The sequence below is a fragment of the Podarcis muralis genome, chromosome 7 (genome assembly GCF_964188315.1).
Source record: "Podarcis muralis chromosome 7, rPodMur119.hap1.1, whole genome shotgun sequence".
Classification (NCBI taxonomy): Eukaryota; Metazoa; Chordata; class Lepidosauria; order Squamata; family Lacertidae; genus Podarcis; species Podarcis muralis.
This window is the reverse complement of record NC_135661.1, coordinates 57,851,046-57,876,613: the sequence shown is the minus strand read 5'-3', so window position 1 is coordinate 57,876,613 and position 25,568 is coordinate 57,851,046. Positions and strand designations below refer to the sequence as shown.

Here is a 25,568-nt window from a genome sequence, read left to right as displayed (position 1 = left end):
GGAGGCCTGCCTCACATCACTGAAGCCATTCGGTGAGCTACGGGGCCCCTCCTGTAGGAGCCATTATCTTGTCTTTAAATGCACTCTGGACTGTTTGTTGTTATTGCTTTTGTATGGGAGGGAGGTGCAGCTCATTTCATTTGCTGTTTTAAAAGTGAGAGTCATAAACGGTAGCTAAGGAGTCATATACCAACCATTAGGCGAAGAACATTTGAATTCCAGCACTTTCCACAACAGATTACACACGGAACAGAACAGAATCCGGCCACTTTGGGGCATAACCCTGAACCATAACACATTTATCTCTTTATTTCACTTACCATATATCCCACCTTTTTCTCCACAGAGTGGCTTACAGAGTTCTTCCCCGCATTAATCCCCACAACAACCCTGTGAGGTAGGTTGGGATGAGAGGCAGTGGCTGAGCTCACGGTCACCCAATGAGCTTCATGGCCAAGTGAGGATTTGAACCCTGGTCTCCCAGGTCCTAGTCCAACACCCAAACCACTACACCACACTAGCTCCACACCACACATGCTTTTATAAGGAGGGGCCACCCACTTTGGATCTAGCACGACTACCTGTTCCCCTGACCCAGTGCAATAGCCAGATGTCCACTAAAGATCTCTTTTGGGTGCATCCCTCAAATGGCCTTGGGGAATTACATTTTCTGCCTGCTCCATACTGTTCTGGCATTGGGGTTTAGAAGGCTTTTCTGTTTAGTGTACAACGGGACACAAAATGTGCCATTGGGAACAAAGGTCCTTGCACCAGTGGGAGTGTCACTGATTTGGGATTTGCAATGATGCAGGGGCCATTGGACTGTCCTGTATGGTAAATAAGAACTATTGACTCCTACAGAGAAACTGCTCCTGTCACAGGGTGTAAGCAAATCGGTGGTGGGGAGAGCACATTCATGTTCATTCGGCCTTTTTCTCTTTTAGTGTGGGGTGCCTGGTAGGGAATTTGTGCCATTGAAAATCTGCTTTTAAAAAACCTTGAGAGTGTCATGTTTAGATTTGATTTATTGGTGACTTTGTATATTTGGTCATACCTGGAAGGTCATGAGGGCTGGGTAAGGAGGTCAGGTGGGCTGCCCTGTGTCCATTTCTGTGGGAGTTATGAGGCTTGCAGGAAAACCAGGCCATGGCCAGCCAGAAAACTTAACCAAGCAGAGGGCCTTCTGGACCTTGGACAGGTCCGCTCCACTTTACCATGGGGAGGAGTTGCTGTGGACCATGTGGCCACCCACTCTCCTCAGGGGGTGGGGGACAAAGTCCCGTGTTGCCCCGGGGGATCCCGGCCACCTCAGCGACCGGCCAGCCAATCCGATGGCTGGAGGGGGCGTGGCTGGGACCATTTAAGCGGAGGGGTGAGCCGGAGGGCTTCCTCTTGGCTCGCTTCCTCAATCTCCCACCCTCCCTCCCTATTTTTTGCAGGTTTTCTTCATTGGCCTTGCTATGGACCTTGGTTGGTCACCGTTGAGGGGCCTGGTAGGAATTTTTCCACTTGGCAAATTGGCACGGGCCATTTGGCTTTCGCCTACCTCGTAGCAATCGTCACAACTTTGTTAGGTTTGCGGTTAGGCATTGTTTGACCTTATGAGGGGGGAGGAGAGCTGTGGCCACCACCTGCCCCTCCAAGCTTAAGGGTATTCCGTTAAAGGAATCCGGGGGTGTGGATCTTGTCCAAAGCCCGGGGCGGGGCTAGGGCCATGACCCAACCCCGACGGGAACACCAGGGGGAGCTTGAGTTGGTATGCATCGACGGGGCTCCCCCTTCTGGTGGTTTACCCTTACCGGACTCCCTGCACAACGGGCAGCAGTCAGATATAGTAGAGTCCATTCAATGCCTAAGCCAATACCGCTCACATTCTGTAATCAATAAAGTTGTGGCCAAAATTTGCCCAATAGCATTAACCTAATATTTGTGTCCTTGTGTGTGTTATTCTTCAACAAGGGGGTGGTTTCGGGGTTTCGACACACAACTACCTGAGAGCTTGTCCCTGCAGAGAGCTACAGCCAGGTTCCACCTCCGAGAGGTCATGAGAGGCCTAGCCACTTCCGGATTCTGAGCCATAATAATAATATTAAAAGGAAACACATGAAAACAAAATATGGTACCAAAAAGAATGAGACATAATTGGACTGAAAAACAAACAAAGCATATCACATATTGGTCTGATGCTCCCAAAAACAAGTTGTTAATTTTTTTGGCATTTGATAAATCGAATAAGTGTCTAAATCTGAGGTCCCCTTTTGAGCTTGAGCTTTGGGAACAGCCAAAGATGGTCCCTTCAAACAGGATCATTATCAATACTAAGCAGCTAGTAAAGCCCTGAAGATCAAGAAAACAGAAATATTATTTGGATAGAAATATTCCAAAGTAGCTAGCCCTCCCAGCCCTCCCTCTTATTGTCACTGGCTATAGCCAACAAAGCAGCTGGGGTCGGACCCAAGCAGAATAGTGATATTATTGCTTTCCTAGATCTGGACACTATACATTGTTGATGCAGCCTGTAATTTTGAGAAACAGCCCCCAAACCCCTAAACCTATTTGCCTGCAAATTGACATGCCTAGAGGCACCTATCTTGTTTTTAAAAATCACATAAACAATCATTCTGAAATTTTGTAGAATTCATGCCTTCAGGAGTGAACTAGCCTGCAAATTTCATCCAATTCTGCCCCATAATAAAAAGTCATAGATGTTCTGCTTTTAAAAATAATCAAACTTAAAAGTAACTGAGCATATTATCCCTCCAACTACCTTTTGAAATGGGATGGGGTGGAAGGAACAGACTTGGATAGGACCCTCCCCCCCCCAAAAAAAACCCCACACCAAACTGACCAGCTGATGAAGGGCTTTGGACTGGGGCTATTTTCCATACTGCCAAAACTAGGTCTGACCTGAATCATGTGGTCTGTGCACCCCATTACAACAAAACATATAGGAAACTGTTTTCATTTTATCACCTTCAACTCTTTTAAAAAACTATAGCTTATCTCTAGTCTACGGTCTCTAGCAGGCTTGATTTCCACTAAAAAATATTGGGGAGCATCTATAAAAATATAAAGCTATACCTCCACTGACCTCCCCCCCCCCGTTTAAAGGCCTAAAAGCTATGGTGGGGAGTGGGGGTATGCACGCCATGTTCTTTTTTATTGCTGTAAATGTCAGTCATGCTCCAATGGAAAGCATCTTCAATTAGGGCTAGGCTTTGATTACATGCAAATTAACTCCCACTTTCTATTGCTGCATCACCTCGGAGAGAGTATATTCTTTTTTTAATAACCATATTAGTTGTCAAATGTCCACTGTAATTGCTTGCCATTAAAAGCTAACAGTCAATACAGCAGGCAATTAACAACATCAGCTTTTGAAGTTAATCAGGTATCTGTCATCTATTGATTTAAGCGCCATGCAGAGATTAAAAAAAAAAAACCACACACACCCAACAACAACGGAAGATTTATTGAGATGCTACACCCTTTGTTACATCATGATTGGATGTTATAAACATACTCTAGTCTCTAGCAAGTGAATTTCGGTTTAAATGGGTTGTTTTGTTCAAATTAATAGAAGCGCTTTGCAATAGCAGCTGTTTGATGGGCAGCCCATCTGCTAATTTTGGCATCCATTCTTCTTTCATGGCAAGCACACCCTCTGTGCAGGTTGCCAGGAAACCCTGTTGCAAATCTCTCACACACACACTCACACACACACCCTGCCAGAATCATCCCTGGACTGAGGAAGCCAAAAGAATCTGAGTTCTGCATACACCAGCCTTTGGGGGGCTAATTTTAATGTTTAACGTTTTACTGTGTTTTTATATGCACTGTAAGATGCCCAGGGTGGCTGGGGAAACCCAGGGTATAAATAAAATTATTATTATTATTATTATTATTATTATTATTATTATTATTATTATTATTGGAACAAGAAATGCAGAGGTCAGATGGGGGCACCAGTCGTGTGAGAGACTTTGAGGTCAATCCCTCCTCTTTGCCTGAGCTAGTCCTGAATGAAAGATGCTGCTATTCATGGAATGACCGCAGCATTTAAAGAGACAGGACACCAAGGCAATGCAAGTAAGCTCCACGGTTAGGACCCATGTGAGCAGCAGGAAGCCACTGTCTGAAGGAAACTTATAGAATTGTAGGGTTGAAAGTCCAACCCCTTGCAGTGCATGAATCACAGCTAACAACCTGAGGCTTTTGCTTTGAGTGTTTGAAGGGGTCTCTCTCCCTCTCCTTCTTTCTCCTGCCACCCACCTCCTCCCTATCCCCTTTGCCCACTGGGACTGCTACCAGGTTTCTGCCTGTGCTCAGAAGAGTCCACCACCCATCAGGACTCGAAGAAGGCAGCCCACCTCTTAGGCAAAGCAATTCCTGAACCATAACATTTATATACTCCTTGAATGTAAAAAAAACCTTCCAAGCAGAATCATCCCACACACATTTCAAATGCTTTTCATTTCTAAGAGGAACATCTGCTTTGTCCAGACACATGTCAAAGCACTGTTCACACATGCATGCTCCTCACTCACTGATGCCTTACCTGTGTGAAGCTGCATGAACAGAATTTTGCTATTAACCTCAGTTTAGATCAAAAAGAAAAAGCCTTTCAGTAACTGGTTCACAGTGCAGTCGTAATCGCTGGCCAATTATGTATATGCACGTGTGAACGCCCTGATCCACAAACTAATAAACTGCCCCTCACTTGCAGTAGAAGGCAAAAGCTTTGTGTTTCCATCTGTCAAGAGGCTGGAACAAGAGGATGCAAGGTGGCTGTCAAACAGAGGACATCCTGCTCCCTCCTTCTCTCTCACCCCTACAACATCATCATGCTTCAGGGTTTCCTCACCCTTACTTGTGAAGGAAGCTGTATTTTTAAGGTTTGGTCAGCTGCAAACACATATTAAACACCAGTGTGAACAAGCACCAACTCTTCAACATATGTTTTTCAGTTCCAACTGGGATCAGCAGTTAAGTGAAGCTTAACTGTTTTCTCTCAACAACAGGCCCTGAGTGGGAGCAAATGCAGCTCTCGAAACATCTCTGTTTAGGACTCTTCCCAGGACACTCCTTTACATTTTCCCAATTTGTACACCAAATTTAATTCCCACTTTAATTCATATATTATGTTGTTTTTGGAACAAGAGAGTTACGTACATGCCCATGCTAAAAGGAGTCCCAAATCCAGGGACCAGCTCAAATTTCATGCAGCTAATTATGAAAAAAAATTGGCTTAACCATTGGTCACTTTCCCAAGAGCCAGTGTGGTGTAGTGATTAAGAGCGGTGGACTCGTAATCTGGTGAACCAGGTTTGCATCTCCGCTCCTCCACATGCAGCTGTTGGGTGACCTTGGGCTAGTCACACTTCTCTGAAGTCTCTGATCCCCACTCACCCCACAGAGTGTTTCTTGTGGGGGAGGAAGGGAAAGGAGAATGTTAGCTGCTTTGAGACTCCTTCGGGTAGTGATAAAGCGGGATATCAAATCCAAACTCTTCCTCTTCTTCTTTATCCATGCCATACATTGAAAACACATGGCTTCCCCTGAAAGAAACCCAGGAACTATAGTTTGTTAACTGTGCTGGGGTTGTAGCTCTGTGAGGGGAAACAGCAGTTCCCAGGTTCTTTGGGGGGAGCCATGTGCTCTAAATGGATAGTGGGTGGATGTGACCTGTCCAGATTCCACCCCACAGCAAACAGAATTTCACAGTGTGGGGGGCGCAATGAGCAAAGGGTTCTGGCGTCTGACAGGAGTTCAAATCCCAGTTTCTCCTTGAAGCACACCTGTCTTAGCAACCGTGTTGTCATGAGCCTAAAACTGAGAGGCCTCTTTTTGAAGAAAGGATGGGATAAGAATGCAACATTTGCAATGGTCTGCTTTGAAAACAATGCCTGCCTTTCCAGGGACAGCATTCATCACAGGAACATAAGACGAGTCTGATGGATCAGACCAATGGCCATCTAGGGCAGCATCTTATTCTCACAGTGGCCAACCAGTTGCTTCAGTGGGAAACCCACAAGCGGGACCTGAGCGCAAGAGCCCTCTCCCTTCCTGTGGTTTCCAGCAGCTGGTATTCAGAAACAGCGCTGCCTCAAACTATGGTCATCAATAGCCCTCTCCTCCTCCATGAATTTGTCTCATCCTCTTTTTAAGCCATCAGCTTGGTGGACATCACCATCTCCTGTGAGGGTCATTTCCATAGGAGGCGATGACTGCGGCAGAGTGTGTCTTCATGGCGCCTGGGGTGGGGTGCAGAGGGTGACGTGAGGAGGATGCCGCAGGACAAGCACACACCCTTCCAATTAGTCTGATCGGACTGATTTGAAGGGTGCATGCCTGTTGCATCCTTCTCATGCTGCCCTGCCAGTGCTCCCCAGAAATACAGTGGTACCTCGGGTTACAGACGCTTCAGGTTACAGATGCTTCAGGTTACAGACTCCACTAACCCAGAAATAGTACCTCAGGTTAAGAACTTTGCTTCAGGATGAGAACAGAAATCATGAGGTGGCGACAGCGGGAAGCCCCATTAGCTAAAGTGGTACCTCAGGTTAAGAACAGTTTCAGGTTAAGAACAGACCTCCAGAATGAATTAAGTTATTGACCCGAGGTACCACTGTATGTGCCTGAGGCCATCGCTCTGGCAGCCCCCCCCAACACTACGCCCCTTTGCCGAGGGGTGCCAAAACTTTTTTCAAAGAGGTTCAGATTTGATCAAGTGAACATGTGTGATGGCTGACCACAGTTGTTGAGCTTTTTCTTTTTCTTTACAAATTTACCTCAAAGTTGTTGGGCTTTTTTTACGATTTTACCCCAGGACATATACTGCCACCGGGGTGGATTAGATTGACCAGCCCCCAAAACGGACTTTGGACATGTCTGCCTTTGCCTGACTCTTATCGCAAGCCCACAACTTCCCTTCCCACCCACACTGGCTGTCATTTGCCTTTGCACCTATCCCCTCTCCTCTAAAAGCCACACTTTAGGTTAAATTGGCAAAGAGGGAAATTAACTTTGCAACAGGGATAATCCGCCTGCAAGGCACTTCCCCCTAGCTCAGGCTTCCCCTCTTCACACGCACATTACAACTGAAAGACACTTTCAAAGCCCCCTTTAAATCTCTTAATTAATTTCCGTCTTAAGCAGCATTGTGTTAAAAAAAAGAAAGAAAAGAAAGTGTGATATCGTAGTCTGCTGGCTGTCTCAATTAATTTCTTTTCAAATTGTGGAAATAAATGCAAGTCTTTTTTCATGCCTTGATGTGCTGAGTTGCTGAGAGGGACGACAGCAAAAAAACTGTCCCACTGATGGCAAAGAAACTGTAGAGACCCCAACCAGACCAGATAGGTAGACTCCTCTTCTTCCTTCACACTCCATTCATGGCCGTGGGAGTGTTTTCTGAACTTCCTTTCACTTCAGGGCCTTTTTGCTTGAACAGGACCAGAACCTGATGAAAGGTTTACAAGGGTTGAGCCCAAACTCTCATCCTAGTGAATGACTGAAACCAGAAGAGCCCTCCTGCTGGGTGGGAGCAATGAGGGCCTGTCCCGCCCAGTTTCCTGTTTGTGCCTTTGGAAAGAGGCCTTGCAGGCAGATCAGGAATCTGGGAAAGCAGAAAGTTTCACAGCAAACTATGAAGAAAGAGCTGTTTGACAGTGGAACTGCCTCCCTTGGGAGGCTGGGGTCTCTCCTTCCTTGGAGGATTTCGAGCAGAGGTTGCATGGCCATCTGTCATGGATGCTTTAGTTGCGATTCCTGCATTACAGAGGGTTGGACTAGATGACCCCTGGAGTCCCTTCCAACTCTACGATTCTATGAAATCTGGTTTAAGCCAGTTGTGCTTCACCCTGTTGTGGGTCCTGCCTCTTCAGAAGTGAGCTGGATATCGTCTTGATGGAAGAGGCGGCAGTGGAGGGATGGAAGTTTATAAAATTATGCATAGCATGGAGAAAGCAGCTAGAGAAAATGTTTTCTCCCTCCCTCATAACACTTGTGGACATCCAATGAAGATGCTTGTTGGAAGATTCAAGAAGTTCTCCTTCACACAACACATATCTGAACTTTGGAACCGCCTCCCTCAGGAGGCAGTGAGATCATTCCTGCCTGAGATCGTTACACCAGCTTGGATTGATTTACAAGAGGATTGGACAAATTCATGGAGATGAGGGATATTGATGGCTACCAACCATAAAGGCTATGCTCTGCTTTCACAGTTGTAGGCAGCATTGCTTCTGAATACCAGTTGCCAGAAACCACAAGAAGGGAGAGTGTTGCTCTTTTGTGCTTGGGTCCTGCTTACAGGTTTTCCCCAACTGTTCAGCCCCTGCAAGGAGGCTGGGCTAGATGGGCCATTAGCCTTATCCAGCAGGCTCTCCTGAAGTTCTCATAGTCTCATGATGGGCGAGGGTCAGGTAAAGCAGTTCTGGTCAGCGACAGCACTGTCATGTGAGACACCAGGAAAGAGTAACTGGAGAACAGGCCACATGATCACAAAGGCAATCCTGGGTCTGAGAAATGACAGCACCAAGTCTCATGCAGAGAACCAACAGATGTTGGTGCAGAATCTGAGCACACGTCTTCAAGCTGCTGCCTTTGCTGTGGCCTCACAAAACCTCCTGTGTGGCCTATTTATACCCTTTTGCTATCAGCCTGGCAGAGCAGGCCAATTGGTTGAAACTAAACACCTGCAGGGCACGAGAAACTCCTGCCCTCCCACATCCTAGCTCCGGAGACATTTCCCATGGCAAGAGGAGATGCAGAGAGATGCTCATTCGGCTGTGCGAGGACCACCAAGGCATGTGCACGATTGTGCATTAGCACATCCAGGCAGCAGCAGCAGCAGCTGACATCTATTCAGCTTTTATCCCTGGATCCCTTACTGGATTTGGGTGAATTTCCAGTGCTGCTGTGTTGCTACTGCTGTGGTGGTTTTTCCACACCAGTTCATCATTAGAAAACCAGGCCTTGCATGGGGGACACATCTAGCTATGAAAAAGGCAAATTCCATGCTAGGGATCATAAAGAAAATTTTAAAAATGCCAGTATTATAATGCTGTTAATACAAATCTATGGCGCAACGACTTTTGCATTACTTTGCACATTTCTGGTCACCTCACCTCAAAAAGGATACTGTAGAGTTGCAAAAGGGCAAGCAACATGATCAAGTGGACCTATGAAGAAAGGCTGCAGAGTTTGGGACTTCTTAATTTAGAGAAAAGAAGAGGAAGATACGACATGGTAGATGCTTATAAATTTATGCATGGAGAAAGTGGGTAGAAGAGAGTATTTCTCTGTCGCTCATAGCACTAGAACTTGTAGTCATCCCATGAAGCTGCATGTTGGAAGATTCAGGACAGATAAAGGAAATGACTTCTTCATGCCACACATAGTTAAACTATGGAACTCACTGCCAGAGGAGGCAGTGATGGCCACTAACTATGAAACTTAGGAACTCTGTTTTCTTGAGAGAACAGGATACCTTGTGGGCCTAAAAATATCCAAACTTTTCTTTTTGGATGGGGGTAAAGTCTGCTCCCTCCCTCCTGCCCACCACCCAGAGGAGGGCTTGGGCAGGGAGCACCCCTTCCAGAATGTTCCTTGTTCTGTTCAAACCTAGTTTCTCACTGGCAGCATGAAACCTCATCACAAGGCTACCTAGACTGGAGATAATTTGAGCAAACTTCCTCAAGCATCATCTACAATTAAGCTTCACAGGTCAGTTCCCACCTCCACATTGGCCTCTGGGCCTGGTATATTGCCTTCCCACTCATTGCAGCAGGTCTGGGTTTAGACACAGAGTCCTGCTGCTGTCATGCCTCATTTCAGCCGAGTTCTCTGTTGCTTTACAAGACATGGACACACTTTTTGTTGCCATTGACAACTCTGAATATATCCAGGAAGGATGCCTCCTAAACAGAACAACTTTACAAACACATTAATAGAAAGAATAACTGTGCAATCCTTGTCCTCACCTGTCGGTCACAGCCAAAGAAAAATGCATCCCATCATTTATTTACACCCCACAGTTAAGCTGCCTCTCAGTGTACCCCTAGAGAGGTCATTATCCAATATTATAGCCTAGGAGCTTGAAAACGGCCCTGGGCTGTGCCAGGGGTTTTCTGCAACACTCACTTTCCCACTCGCCATCCTGCTATTCTCTTGGTACAATGTGCTGGCAAGACCTGCTCCTGTGCTGGATCTAAGTTGATAAGCATTTCCTGCATTGATAGGTAGGAATGATTTCCTGCTGCTTTCTGTACTTTCCGCACAGGTCAAAATCACACACACACACACACACCTGGCAAGACCAATCTGCCATAACCAGTAACCAGCGGTGCAAGACTCATTGCATTAATTGAAATCAATGTGTGAACTCCAGGCCTCTGGCCTCAATTCCCCCTTGGATCCTGATCTTCCAGATGTGAAAGCTCCCTTCCTTGTTTGCTCCTTTTTTGCTAATTATTAGCAGCTATACAGCATGTAGCCATTGTGTGTGTCTAGTGCTGCATGGTGAGTTCTCTCTCTCTCTCTCTCTCTCTCTCTCTCTCTCTCTCTCTCTCATGCATGCACACACACACACACACACACACACACACACACTGCAAGCTCCCTCCCTCCCTCATTCCCAAGTTTCTGCTTCTTGGCCTGGCTTGACAGTTACTCTCTGGGCACACAACTTGCTAGTCAACCCAATGCTTTTTTCCTGGGAGCACTCAAGGGTATGCAATACCAGCACCTATTTTTCTAGAAGCAAAGCCCCAAGTCAACCCACATTGGAAAGCCAAAAGAGTGTTAGTGGGTATTGTTCAAGTAAGATGGGTGGTGCTACCAGCCGTCACGTAACCCCCTCTAGCACAAGCACATTACTCTGAACCAACCCACCTCCCAGTGCATTTTTGGGTAGAGGAGAAGTGAGGAAAGGCCAGCCCTGACATTCCCAGGGAGAAGCAGGGGAGAGAAGGGGCCTGCATTCCTCTTCAGATGCTCCTCGCTGCCTTTGTCATGATTGATGCTCCAATCCCACAGCCTGGCTGTGCATTTCCACGTCTGCCTCAAAGTGAGGATCGAACACACTCAAATCTCACCTTGAAGAAAGTCATGGTGGCGCCATCCTTCACCGCCCCATATTCGATTTTGGTTTGCTTGGCCAGGTCGTCCGCCGAGTCGATGGGTGACTCCATCCTTTCCACGGTCAGGAAGGCAGCCAGGTTGGCCGTGTAGGAGGAGATGATGATGAGGGTGAAGAACCACCAGATGCCCCCAATGATGCGGGTGGAAAGGGCTTTGGGCATCAGCTCAGAGCCTGGGAGGAAGGAGAATAGGGTGAGAGTGGAACAGACTGGAAGGAAGTGCAGGAAACACACCACCTTTTACACACACACACACACACACACACACACACACACACACCTCAAACCTTATTCATTGACACATAGAACTGTAGAATTTAAAATGGTCCCAAGCAACCCCCTGCAAAGCAGGAAGCACGCTAAAGAATCCAACCTCTCTTTAAAGACCTCCAATGAAGGGGATTCTGCCACCTTCCAGGGGAGTCTGTTCCACTGTCAAACAGCTCTTAATGCCAGAAAGTTATTCCTAAGATTTAGTCAGAATCTCCCTTCTTGTCATTTGAATCCACTGGTTCAGGTCCTCCCCTCTGGGGCAGCAGAAAGCAAGCTTGCTCCATCTTCCATGGGGTGGCCCTTCAGGTATTTGAAGATGGCTATCCTATCGCCTATTTGTTGCTGAATTGTAACTGTTGCACAAATTAATCCATTTTAAAAATGGAAATGAGCCAGACTGCTGTGCTCAAAGAAATAGTCGTTTACCTTGTAATGCTTCCAGACCCTGCCACTGCCGCCGCCTCCCCCCCCCCTCCACCAGCTCCTGCTCCTGACCTTGGGCACAGCCAGCAGTTGATGAGGAATTTTCAAACCAAAGTAATTAACGGAACAGCTTTCATGTGATTTAAATAGAAAGCCGCTTGTGAACTTTTATGGGTGTTTTGTTCTACCGTTTAAAATAATAATAAAAAGAGGCGCTTCTTTTATACAGAGTGGTTTTTCAGAAGGGCTCACTCTAGGGAGAGGCTTCAAATGCACAGGCATTTTTTAAAAAGTATCCAATTTGGGGGTGGTGGGGAGAGAAAGGATCAAGGGTCTAAATAGCAGTTGGAGGTAGGAAAATATGTTTTTTTTAAAAAGGGTATAACAGCCCTGTAATGACTTTGAGTGCGGAGGGATGAAGGACATTAAGGGCTCCTCTATTTTGGTACTGGCCTCTCCTGGTGCCTATTAAAAGCAGAGAAGCTTTTGGGAGGGGGGGGGGGAGCTGCTGCTGCTACTGCCCTCCAAGGACATCTCTGGTCTGGAATTGGGGGATCAAAAAGTCAGCTGAATCGGGGCAGGATTAATTTTTTTTTGGGGGGGGACAGTACCACCCAGGCTATGCAGACAGTCCAGAGACCCCAGACTTATACTAATACTAAAATTTATTAGTCAGTTTTTTTGCCATGGCAACTCAAAGTGGCTCGCAAAACAACCTACAACCTTCCCCATACATACGTTAAACCCGGGAGAGGGCATTAAAACATCCCACCCACTCTAAAAGGCCATAGATAGCTAAAGTCAAAGTCTTGGTTTGAAACGAATGTTTCTGCATGACACCTGAAGATATATCATGATGATACCAGGTGAATCTCCCTGGGGAGAGCATTCCATGAATGGGGAGCCACCACTGAAAAGGTCCGTTCTTATGTTGCCACCCTCCAGACCTCCTGTGGGCGGGACACATGGAGAAGGACCTCAGGTGATGATTGCAGGGTATGAGGCTGCTCATATGGCACGAGGGCGTCCTGAGCCATATAAACTAGAGCCAGGGCTTTTTCGGCTGTGGCTCCAATCTGGTGGAACGCCCTGTCACAAGAGACTAGGGCCCTACAGGACTTGACATCTTTCCGCAGGGCCTGCAAGACAGAGCTGTTCCACCAGGCCTTTGGTCAGGGCACAGCCTGACTCCCTCCTTTGACAATCTTCACAGAACTTTAGCCTAATGGTTGCCATCAATTTGAGTTGAATTAATTTTATAATGAAATGATTTTAGAATGTTGTACTATTTTATTGTTGTTAGCCGCCCTGAGCCCGGCTTTGGCTGGGGAGGGCGGATATAAATAAAAATTATTATTATTATTATTATTATTATTATTATTATTATTATTATTATTATTATTATTTCAAAACCAGCACTTTGAATTGGGCCCCAGAAACTATTGCAGCCAGACCAGGATTGGTGTTATGTGCTCAGACCATCTTGCTCCACAGGAAGCAACCTGGCCACAGAATTCTGTACCAGTTTCCAAACCGTCTTCAAAGCTGGAGAACACAGAGCACTGAAGGGCCAGGACATCGGAGACTCGGGTACGAAGCTTCAGGAAGCGACTTCAGCTTGTTTTTATTTTATTTTAAGGTTTTTATTTCACAATATATAATAAACAAGGCTGGCTTGTTGAGCCCACAGAAGCATCCTGTAGATACTGGGCTAGTCAGAGCCACATTCTGCCACACCCTTGCTGGGTTGGTGCGGGTGGGAAAACAGATGGGCTTGACCTCGTGGCATTTGATGCCAGTGTGCATCTAGTCACTTGATAATCTAATTGCTAATCTCTATCCTCTGGCCAAATTCTGATATGAGACCCTCAGGTTGTTAAAATCTCCTGATTTCACCATCATTGGCAATTGGCAAAAATGGGAGAGATTTCAAGGTTTTCAGGAGGGAAAGAGAAGTGACTGGAGACCACCATTATTATTATTATTATTATTATTATTATTATTATTATTAATGCTTAGCCTTTGTCCCAAGGTCCAAGGTAGGCCAAAGATCTGGCCCACTAGCAGGCAGCTCCTCCCTCTCTCCCCATGTGGACATCCACCTCCTTGGGAGAAGGGAGGCCTGCAGGCATAGGGAATCATTGTAGGGTAGCCAAAAGATAGAGAAGAACTGCCTCCTAGGTTTAGCGTGGTTCAGATACCAATAAAATAAAAGGTCATGTTATAAACCTTTCAAAATGAGTGCCTAGTGCTTCTCCTTTTTCCTGAGGCTTTTGTACTCAGGGGACTTGCAAGTATGAGAGAGCGAGGCAGACCCACAAGGCTACAATCCTAGCATTGAAGAAGCGATTCTGAATCCAAGGGCTGCATGCAACCCCAGAACCCCATTTGGTGAACCAAAACAAAAACCAGTGTGGAGATGCAGCTTGTTTTACAAAGCAAGTTCTGCAAGACACCTGGATTTTTGCCTCTGGAGAGATACAGCAAGAACCATTCCCCACCCTTTCTTGGAGTTTGCTGACTAGCCCACAGTGCTGATTTGCTTCTGGGAACTGCCTTAGACTGAGTCAGACCCATTTGCCCATACAGCTCAGCATTGCCTACACTGGCTGGCAGCAGCTCACTCATCAGAGTTTCAGGAGGGGACTCTCCCAGTCCTACTTGGAGATGCCGTCAGGGATTGAACCTGAGCAACCTCACAATCATAGGAAGGTGTCTTATACTCAGCCAGACCACTGGTCCATATAGGTTAGTATTGCCTACTCTGACTGGCAGCAGATCTCCAAGAAGGGTTCTTTCCCAGTCATACCTGATGCTGATGGGGATTGAACTTGGGAGCTTCTGTACAGAACAGATGCTCTACCCCTGAGCTATGAAGTGAGCAGCCCAGGCAGCAGAGGCAGATCCCAAGGGCAGTAAACCTGCCCTGGGCTGGTACAGCTCAATTAATGGGCAGAGCCACCAGTGAGGTGATGGATTTCGGCCCCTGGCTTCCACAAGGCTGTGTTGTCAAGCACTCAGGGGAGAAGGAGGAAGAGCGAGTTGGCTCCGTCATGGCAGCACCCGAGAGCCTCCTCAGCAGAGGCGAGACAGAAGCTGGTCTTGACAAGCACTCCTGTAATTGTTAAGAAACAGACTCCACCATTTCAAAACCAATGTCTTTGCTTGTCATCGTCTGATGACAGAAACTCCCCGGCTGCCTCGCGACAAAAAGGGAGAGGAGGCGCAACATTATTTCTCTTGCTCCAGAGGCAATTTTTTCTCTCTTTTGACAAGCGCAACTACGTTTATCTTGCACCTGTCAACACACAAACACACACACAGGTACACACCAAACAAGAGTGGTTTGCGGGAGGGGGGTGTTTGCTCAGGGGAGGGGGGCCTACCTTGCTGCATCAGCGCTCCCATGCCGAACCAGAAGCTGTTGAGGAGGGTGAAGTTGTTCTCCACGATGTCCGAGCCTGGATTGCAGGGGTGGGCGTCATACCATTCGTAAGGGCTAAACCTACAGGGAGAGAGAAGTCGGGCATCGAGGGAGGACTCCTAACAGACAGGGCAGAAGAGGCTGGTGCAAAGAACAAACCAGCTTCAGAGGCAGCTGGCACAAGTCTGGCACTAATCCAGCCAGTCAAGGGCTATCTGGGGCTCATACATTTGTCTCTGTTACAGGGGAGTGCAGGGGGGGTCAGGGACCTTTGTGTGAGAGAAAGGGGGAGGAGAGAAGTGCCTCTTTCAGCAGCATGTGTTTTTACCCTCCATGCCCTTTCTTGTTCAGTTGATGTCTGCCATGCAGGACTGACTTTCTCAGGATACCATTGCTATGCATGGCACTTGATAGAGTTGCCGGAGCAAAGAAAGGCAAATCCCTGTCCGGAGAGGGTTGCATATGCCTTTACATTTTAGAAATCCCTTTCTTTTTGAGTAGCCATATCATCCCTATTTAATGATGATGATGATGATGTTTGTGTCATTGGTGTACTGGTGCTTTCCTGAGGACTGGTCTCTGTCTGCCCTGACCAGCTGACAGTCTAAGATTTGACACTGAGAAGGCAGTGGGGAAGCCTGTGAGTGGGGTGGAGTCAGGGATAAAGAGGAGGTGATGACAATAACCTCTCCTAGCCGTGGATCAGGTCCTATACCAGCTGCCCCAAGATTGCCACTTTTGTTTTACTGATAGTTTCCAACAGACGGGCAGAACAGGTGACCTGCTTCCCCTATCTCCCAAATTTGGGTTACAGAGCTACATACAGTCGTACTTTGGAAGCTGAACAAAAGCCACTCCAGAAGTCCGTTCGGCTTCCAAAATGTTTGGAAACCAAAGCTCCTGCAGCCAATCGGAAGCCCCGTCAGACGTTCGGCTTTCAAAAATAGTTTGCCAAAACGTTCGACTTGCAAGGCGTTCAGGATCCAAGGTATGACTGTAATTGACTCCCCCTTCGAGCATCTCAATGATCAGGCCAAGATGACAGTGGTAGGACTTTTCCAGGAAGCTTTGGCTGGTGTTGTCATGTAACATTCTCATCTCTGCTCCTTCCTCTTGCTGCAAAGATCCAATCAAAGCCAGACCAGTTAAAGGTGGATTTGAGGAAGAATGCAGGACCTTTGGAGCTCCTTACTCACATTTTCCAAAGGTCCTGCATTTTGCAAGATAATTAAATTAAATTCTGCATAATTGGCATAATTGCTTCGGAACCAAACAAATTAATTAGCATCGTAATTTCTCCCTCTGTGATTCCCCCTGGCTTTACAACAGCCTCATCTCCTCCAAACGCTCAGCTGAAATGGAAATGGAGAGATCTGCAAAGAGGAGGAGGAGGAGGAGGAGGAGGAAGGAAGGAAGGAAGGAAGGAAGGAAGGAAGGAAGGAAGGAGGAGGAGGAGGTGGAGCTTTGGCACATTTTATTATTTTGCCTCATTCATTTCCTGGTGTGTAAGCAGATACCACATTCTTGAATGACAGAGGGGGGGGGGGGCTTTGGCATTCCCAGACAATAAGGAGCCTCTGTATTTGCAAAAACAAAGTCATGGCCCAATCCAACACCCCGCCCCCCAGCTCCTCCAAATACAGAACTTCACGCCTACTGGCGGCAGCAGCAGCAGCAGTAGCAGCGGGGCTGTCCTGAAACCCCAGGCGTCAACGCACAGCCAGCCACAATTAAACATTGTCATTCATGTTGCTGCCTTGACTACACTACAAAGCAACACCAGGCAAAAGTGGCCACCTAGAAGGTATCATTCTACATCTCTAACCTCAGCGACATTTGGTGGATTCAGGCTGCAGCTCCATCAATAAGCTTCAAAGCCTTATTAAAAGCTCTGATGGATCAAAACACTGCCATTTTGGGTCTCCAAGCAGCCACAGAGCTGGTTTTAAGCAGCAGTGACCTATGGTGGAACTGATGGAGGCCTTTATATGGTGGGGAGGCAGGGGGAGACCGGTTTATTTCAAGAGAGGCTCATGCCTTTGAATTAAGGTGTGCCAATTTTGGCAACATTTTCCCCCTGCAGGCTAGAATTCTGGAGCTGGGCAAGGGTCAAGAGTGAAAATGTTCCCTATTATTGCTGGGGGTGAAAGATCCAATTTCCTCCTTGCCATGTCCTGGGACCCTCTCTCTGCACCCTCTTCTGCCCAGAAGCATCTGTGCACAGCCTTAATTATGCAGAAGACCAGGTGCTGCTCAAAGAGATAGATAAAAGCCAGGAAGGTTTAGAGGGGAAAGTTACAGTCACAGGAACTTTAATTGAAACCAAGCCAAGGGGAGAAATTGCGCTTTGCTCTGAAATACACTCACACACACTCATGTGACTTGGGGTTTATTTTGCCTGGAAATCTGTGCAGATGAAATCATCAAAGAGCAAATGTGGATGGAAAGACAGAGAGGCAAAACTAAGCGGAAGAATGAAAAGCAGAAAGCAATTCTCTCCCATTGTGGCCTGGCACAATGCAAAAATGGAGTGGAATTAATTCATTCTTTATAAGAATTTTAACTGTTGCCCCAAGGCCAGACAGGGAGTGTGTAGCTAAATCAGGTTTTGAATCTATTTCTCCCAGATTATAGTCTATCCCCCAGAAAACTTATTCTCTTCATCTGCTCTTTCCCCCTTTCGAGCTGCTCTCTTGCACCGGGACACTCCCTTGAGGACTAGCCACTCCACAAATATCAGGTTCTTTGGAGAAGACTCTCCTCAAAATTGGTGTCTAAGCCTCCTGCATTTTCCCCAACCCCTTTTTAAAAGCAGACCTCTTTGCCAATCCAGATGTGCCAGAGCAAACAAAGAGTCAGCCTTCCTCCCTGTGGAGCTGATTTTGACAAGTGCATTACATGAAATTAGAGTATTAGGCACTAAGCTCAGGTAATCGCCTCCAAATGCTGTAATGGCCCCAGGGAGCCAGCAAAGCATCATAAAAGCCGGAACACCGGGGCTAATGGAGATAATGATGCTGCCACCGCTGTGGTTCCATTCTGCCTCCCTCTCTCCTCTCAGATCCCAGCCTGGACAGGCTATTTCTCTGAAGGCAGGAACAGAGCTGACCCAGAGGGGATGGCCAGGGCCCCCAGCACCCACCATGCCCCCCTTCCCACTTCTCCCAATTATATCCTATTAACCCAACACGGGGAAGGAGGCCAGCAACCTCCCTACCTGCTACCAGCAAGAGACAGACAATTGCCATTAACTGTGGGATGTGCTTTTCCCCGCTAAAGGTGGCTCTCTCCTGCACAGGGCTTGCAGCACAGAGTTTCCCATTGCACCAAATGCCTGCCATTAGCAACCGGGTCAGTGTCACCCTCCACTTATTTTTCAGGATGTGCTGGACTTTTGCCATTGTCCACTGCATGTGCGTTTTTCTCATTGGGAATGGGGGCAGGAGGTGATGGGGACTGGAACCAGGACTGGCTCCCACGGACAGAGGAGGGGAGACCCTTTGTAGGGCTGCTCTTTCCTCAAGTGCCATAAAAAAGGTAAAGGACCCCTGACAGTTAAGTCCAGTCACAGACAACTCTGGGGTTGCACCGCTCATCTATATTTACTGGCCGAGGGAGACGGCGTTTGTCCGCAGACAGTTTTTCCGGGTCATGTGGCCAGCATGAATAAGCCGCTTCTGGCAAAACCAGAGCAGTGCATTGAAACACCATTTACCTTCCCACCAGATTGCTACCTATTTATCTACTTGCACTTTTTGCCGTGCTTTAGAACTGTGTGGTTGGCAGGAGCAGGGACTGAGCAACGGGAGGTCACCCCGTCGCGGGGATTCGAACCGCCAACGTTCTGATCGGCAAGCCCAAGAGGCTCAGTGGTTTAGACCACAGTGCTAAGTGCCATAGTGGGAGTCAAAGTAGCACTGCTACACACAGACACCCTATCCCTCAAAAATGAAGGGACTTGGCATACAGGGGAGAAGAAGGGATTTCCCCAAAGTTCTCTTAAGGGGTTGGCTTGTTCTTTAAGACAAGATGACTGGCACATGTGTATGCAGGCTACCTGAAAGGCCGTCTTCTCCCATACCAACTTGCCTGGGCTCTGAGATCTTTAAGGGAGACATTTCTCTCAGTCCTGCCACCCTCTCAGGAGTGCTTGGTGGAGACACAGGAGAGGGCCTTCTCAGTGGCTGCTCCAAGGCTTTGGATCTCGCTCCCTAGCATAGAGCCAAATCCTAGGGACAGAGTTCCTTTTGGCGCCCCTTGTAGCTGGTGAGCTCCTTACCTGGCTATCACAAACAGCACGCAGCTCACTCCCAGGTAAGCAAGGAGGATGTACATCCAAATGTCAGGAGACAGAGGGTTCAGGAAAGAGAAGACACTGGGGTTGGTCCCATTGGCCTTCCGGTAGAGAATGCTGATCCCCAGAGTCATGAAGGGCTTGGAGAAATCAATCGCTTTCTCCCGGACATGGGTGATGGTGAGCGGAGCGACAGCCAGGTCAGCTTTCTGTGGAGCAGGAGAGAGAGAGGGAGCAGTTGTTAGAAATGGAGGAGGAAAAGGGTGGTGGGCAAGGCTCTTGGGTCTCTCGAGTCACAATCTTGTTTCCCCAAGGGCTGCTATGAAGATCGATGTCTTGGGAACTTCTGGCCCACAGGTCAAATCAAATATCTTTAATACGGTCAATGACCAGCAAGGCACACAGGTCAAATCAGGCCTTACAGTTGGGCCTGCAATGCCATTTCCTCCCGGCCACACCCATCTGATGCCATGTGATGTCCAATATGAGTCAGGTAAACCTGCAGCTGCAAAGGAGCCATTGGCAGCTTCAGAGGGCTGCCCTGGGGTTCCTTTGCAAACTCTGCATGCATTCTGGGTTGCTTAAAATTTAGCCCTGAATGGAAGCAGTGCTATTGGGATTGGATCCACTTGGGAGCTTCTGAATCAGAGCTCCCAAATGTCCTAGCACACCCTTCCCCAAGCCAGTGCCCTCTGGGTGTTCTGGATCACAATGGCAAGCTAGCTGGGGCTGATAGGAGTTATAGTCCAGAACATCAGGAGGGTAGCAGAGTAGCCCTAGGAACTCAAGGGTTGAAATCACATCCCTGTTCTTATCCCTTTTGGTTTTTTGGGGGGTCTATAAAGTGTCTCAAAGGAAAGTTAAGAGAAAATTATACTTTGGTCTGATTGGCACAAATGTTTTTGATAAGGAAGACAGACACAGCAGGACCATCCCTGTTCTTTTCATAGCAGACCCAAACTACTGGTTCTCCATTCATGCCAGGGACTGTGGCCACTCGACCCTTTTAGTGGCCATTAGCGTTCATTGATGCCAAGGTGGATGGATGAGAATAAGGTTATCTATGGCTACTAGCCAAGATGGCGATATTCTGTTTCCACTGTTGGAGGTAGTAATGTTTCTGAGTACCAGTTGCTGGAGACCACAGGAGAGGAGAGGGCTGTTGTGCTGGGATCCAGCATCTAGTTGGCCACTGTGATAACAGGATGATGAACTAGATTGGTTATTGGCCTGATCCAGCTGGCTCTTCTTGTGTTCTTAAGAATGCATTGCATTTGGGGAAATTGCTGCAAAAATGCATATACGAGGAGAAATGTGCACAAAGAAGCAGTTGTTTCATGGATACTTTTTAAAAGTTTGCAAATGGGGTGAAAAGAACTTAAGATAGGAAAACAATGATAAACTGAGAGAAATAGGAACTGACCAGTTCACTCCTTCCTAGGCTGCTACAGGAACAGCAAAAGTATACCAAGGTGGAAAAGGAGGGAACAACACATGTATAGTTTAGATATTAGATAAACTAATTGTCTGCACCACTGGGAGACAAGGTAAATAATGCATATTTTATTGATTTTACTGGAGAACACAAGAGACCGTGGACAAGATACTTGGTTGTTAGTTCCAGCAGATTTCAGCAGATGACTGGCAAAAGATTCATAATGGCTGATTCCAACATTATGTTCCTTCCTGGTGGGAGAGCGGCACAGTCTTCCCACCACACAGGGAACTGGAAGGTCACCCAAGAAGTAACGTGGACAATCTGATCACAGCATGTCTCAAAATGGTCAGCTGGGCAACTGCTTTCCATTCCAGCTTTTTATTCTGCCCCACGTACATCACCATTGACAACAAAATTTGATCATGCACATGTCTGTCTAGTTACCAGCCTTCACAATGGCTTGTTTGAACTTCATTCTCTCCTGCCCTCGTGGTTTGCAGCGGCAAGTGTCTGTTAAAGGATCCCATTCCCCAAATTCAGAATTGAATAAAAGGGATAGACGGCAGTGCAAAAATTGGCATGCAAGTCAAGACTGCTAAAGCCACATCTCCAAAGTCATTTTTTCTAAAGGCTATCAAGAGATGCACAAACATAGCAAGATAAAAAAAAAGCCTAGATCAGACCACATTTAAAGACATCTAGGTTGGAGGCACAAAGCCAGCCTGAGAATTTTCACCAATCCTACTAGAACTCTTTTCGCTCTGAGAAATTCATTCCAAGTGTAACACAGCAATGTCTGACAACACGTCTTCCCTGAGAGAGTTTGTGAAGATCTATACATATGTTTTGCCTTCAAATTTACCTTCCTTTTGAGTCAGCTTAATCAAAATATTTAGTGGACTCAGGCAAACATAAAGAGGCAAAGATAAACTGTGTGTTTCAGGTGTTCCTTCCCATCCTCTGGCCCTTGTTTTCTCCATGCCAAATTCCTGCAGCTCAGAACATACAGGGCATAGAATCAGGGCATGTCTTGAAAGCTTGCCCCTTTCCATCTGAGGGCAGTGATTTTGCCCGCATCTGCACTAAACAATCTCTCAGCATCAGGTGCAAAAACATTCCCAAGCCAGGTAGCTGTAAGGACATAAATTGCTGGAATTTACTGTCAATAAATGCTCTGTTTATGGTGAAAGCATTAAATCAACTGTCAAATCATCCCCCAGGGACAGAGATTAGGACTGAGCTGCAGTTATCAGTGGGGAGGCATTTCTGTTCGAGAAAAACCCTCCGTTTTTTCTGTGTTCTTCATGCCAAGTAGAAATCACAGAGAACAGCTTATATTGGTGCAAAATGTCCAATAAGGACAAAAAGATGTAGCCGCTTTTCATACAAGCCTCTTCTGCGGTAGGAGTGTCAGAACAAGGCTACCTTGGAGCTATAAGGAACAGAAGGCAGAAGGAATTACGTGTCATAAAGAGTTTCTTTTGAATAAGTTTTACTGATGCAGTTCACTGTCCTGGGGTGTTACGATGGGCAGGAGTTGAGGTGGCTTTTAAAAACGGCAAAAGATGAATTCATGGATAGAAGATTAACCAAGCTACCATCCCTGATAGGTACATGAAGAACCACGCCCAGGATAGCAAATTTCTGAGTACAGTCGTACCTTGGACATCAAACGGAATCCATTCCAGAAGTCTGTTTGACTTCCAAAACGTTTGGAAACCAAAGTGCAGTTTCTGATTGGCTGCAGGAAGCTCCTTCAGCCAATTGGAAGCCACGGAAGCCCTGTCAGATGTTCGGGTTCCAAAGAATGTTCACAAACTGGAACACTCACTTCTGGGTTTGTGGCGTTCGGGAGCCAAAATGTCCAAGTACCAAGGCGTTTGGGATCCAAGGTATGACTGTACTGGGGGGAGGGGCAAAGAAGAAAGGGCACTGGTTACCTTTATGCCTTTCTTGTGAAAATCCCAGGCGGCATCTAGCTGGAATCAAAATGCTGGTCTAAGTGGATCTTTAAGACCAAAGACCACAATTTTATAACCTTCTGCTATTTGATATGATCATCTATAGAGATACCGTTCATTAACCACAAGCAAAAGTGAGTTTTGCACAACACCAAAGAATCCTATATACCCAAACCTATAATGAATATGAAGAAAGCCAATTCCCACATGACCACATAATTTAAGAATGTAAGAAGAGCCTGCTGCATCCAGCCAATGGCTCGTTAAGTTCAGCATCCGGTTCCTCCAGAGATTTCCAACAGCATTCCAAGGTGTCAATGCTCAGGCATGAAGGTCTGTGGAGAGGGTCCCCTTCAACTGCAAGTTTTTTGGGGATACAACAGAGGAGGGGGTAGAGCTGTGTTCCTGATCTCCTCCTCCTCCTCCTCCTCCTCCTCCTCCTCCTCCTCCCTGCATTTGCAGGATCTCGCTGTCTTCAAAGGTTAGCATCTACATTTTTCAAAATTGTGTGTGAAATGAATGGCCATGGTGTGGGGTGGTCCTCTGAGCCAGCTGGGGATTTTCCCAGCTGCAGGAGGAAATGGTCATTTTGCAGGGTGGGGGGAATTGAACACATAAACCTTCCAAGGCATGAGATGTTCTTGCTTTTATTGCTTCAGGCCAGCCTCAAAACAAAGGACTTTCTAAAAAGCTGTTTTTTCCCTTAAGGCTGCACTGCCTGTGGCCAGACCTGCCAGGATCACACAGCGGGGGGCAAAGTAGAGTCCCTGCAATCCCAAAATGCAAGTGCTGACAAATAAAGGGCAGCACCACTGGTTGTCCTCATCTTCACATCACAGGCCACCTGTGGTGGGAAACAGTGTGCCTTGGGCGAGTCACGAGTTACGTGACTCATTGACTTTCTGCACAGGGGGGAAGTTGTGCGTCAAACGATGTGCTGACCAAGTCAGGTCTCTTGACAGAGAACAAGCATCACAGCTTTCTGCAAGGTTCCACAGATCTCAGGCATTTGGCCTGAAGTTACAGTGTACCCCCCTCAACACACACTGCAAAAGGATATCTATAGGATGCATCTATAGTTTGCTCAGACGTGCACCTAAACACACTGACATTCATACTGTGGATGGCAGTGTGCACACAACAGCAGTCCTCATACCAAGCTCCAACTATTGGAGGAAGGCTTTGCTTTATTGTTACATTTATATGACAACTTTTCCTCCAAGGAGCTCAGGGCGGTGTATGTGGTTCTCCTCCTCTTCCGTTAATCCCTGCAACAATCCTGCAAGGCAGGCTACACTGAGAGGCAGTGACTGGCCCGAGATTACCCAGTGAACTTCATGGCTGAATGGGGATTTGAACCTTGGTCTCCCAGCGCTGGCTTTTTAGAGTAGTCTGACTTGGAAGAAATAAATGCTGCTTCCTGGCTGGGCTGATGCAGTGCTGTGTATGTACATGTTTCTCCCACTCTTAAACCCAACAAATCAATTGCTAAGGGAGACATTCCGTGGGGTCGGTGGATGTAAAAGAGAGAGCCTCCCCCCACTTTGATGCCTCCAAACTGCATTCAGAGGGTAATTATGCCATTAATTATTTTGTTCTGTTTTACAGGTTCAGTCTGAGGAGGCCTCTGAATTGAAATTTGCATGGAAGACACTTCAGTGGGCTGGGAAATTAGAAGTCCCTCAGATTGCATTATTTTCTTCATGGTATTATTAGAGCATCAAGAAATTGATGCCGTTCTGGAGCCTCATGTGACTTCCTGCACACAGCGGCCCAGATTAATCACCAAATGGTTAAAATAAATGGTGAAAGGGAATAATGGTTAAAATAAATGGTGAAATCCTATTAATAAAAGGATTATTAAAAAGACATCCTTCCCATAGGGAAGCAAGGCCCCTTTGCTCTCGTGTTAGTGTACTACACCAACTGATTATCTGCATAAAACGGTGCAAGCTGTCAGAACCATGGTTCCTGTAAAACGACAGTAGCCAGGCCAGCCGCAGCCATGACAGCCCGGTTTTAGGATCTGTGGCTCCTGCCTCCCTTCTGCCCCGATACGGTGCACAGCTCTGAGCAAAGTCATTTACAGTTTCAATTAAAACGGAACCCACTTAGCATTGCAGGGGGGTAATTAATGTTTGTGGAGTGCTTTGAGGGACTCCGATAAAAAGATGCTCTCAACAGGCAGGTGGTAATTACTGTTTGAAAGTGCTCTTACGAGCGTGGTTGCTTTTTTAAAATTGCTGTTTCAAAGCGCTTCTTCTTTTGCAAAGTGACTTTGTACCTGTTGCTTGTGCGAAAGCACGTTGGGGTGTGCTCGTCCACAAGTGCCAGTGTGGTGTAGTGGTTAAGGTGTCAGACTAGGACCTGGGAGATCAGGGTTCAAATCCCCCATTCAAGCTGGGCCAGTCATTCACTCTCAGCTTAACCTACTTCACAGGGTTATTGTGAGGATAACATGGGGCGGGGCAGAACTAGTCCAACCCTCTGCTTGCACCCTGGCATGCTGTAATATCAGAGCTTATTCACACCTCCTCTTGTCCCACTGGTTTCCCCTGGGGGAAACTGCTCTTTAGTGCTCAGTTGGAGCAAAGAGTAATTCAGGTTTCCCCCA

General features: G+C 47.0%; 1 protein-coding gene across 3 annotated transcripts in view; it reads right to left on the bottom strand.

The window, feature by feature from the left end:
• The window catches only part of GRIK3 (glutamate ionotropic receptor kainate type subunit 3), a 189,277-nt gene that overhangs the window by 8,308 nt on the left and 155,401 nt on the right, over positions 1–25,568 (bottom strand). For all 3 annotated transcript variants that reach the window (XM_077931845.1, XM_028739214.2, XM_077931844.1), the window contains 3 exons: positions 19,541–19,764; positions 15,224–15,342; positions 11,097–11,314 (listed from right to left, as the gene is read on the bottom strand). In XM_077931845.1, the coding sequence (XP_077787971.1) occupies positions 11,097–11,314; positions 15,224–15,342; positions 19,541–19,764 (561 nt within the window). The remainder of the gene's footprint in view (positions 1–11,096; positions 11,315–15,223; positions 15,343–19,540; positions 19,765–25,568) is intronic.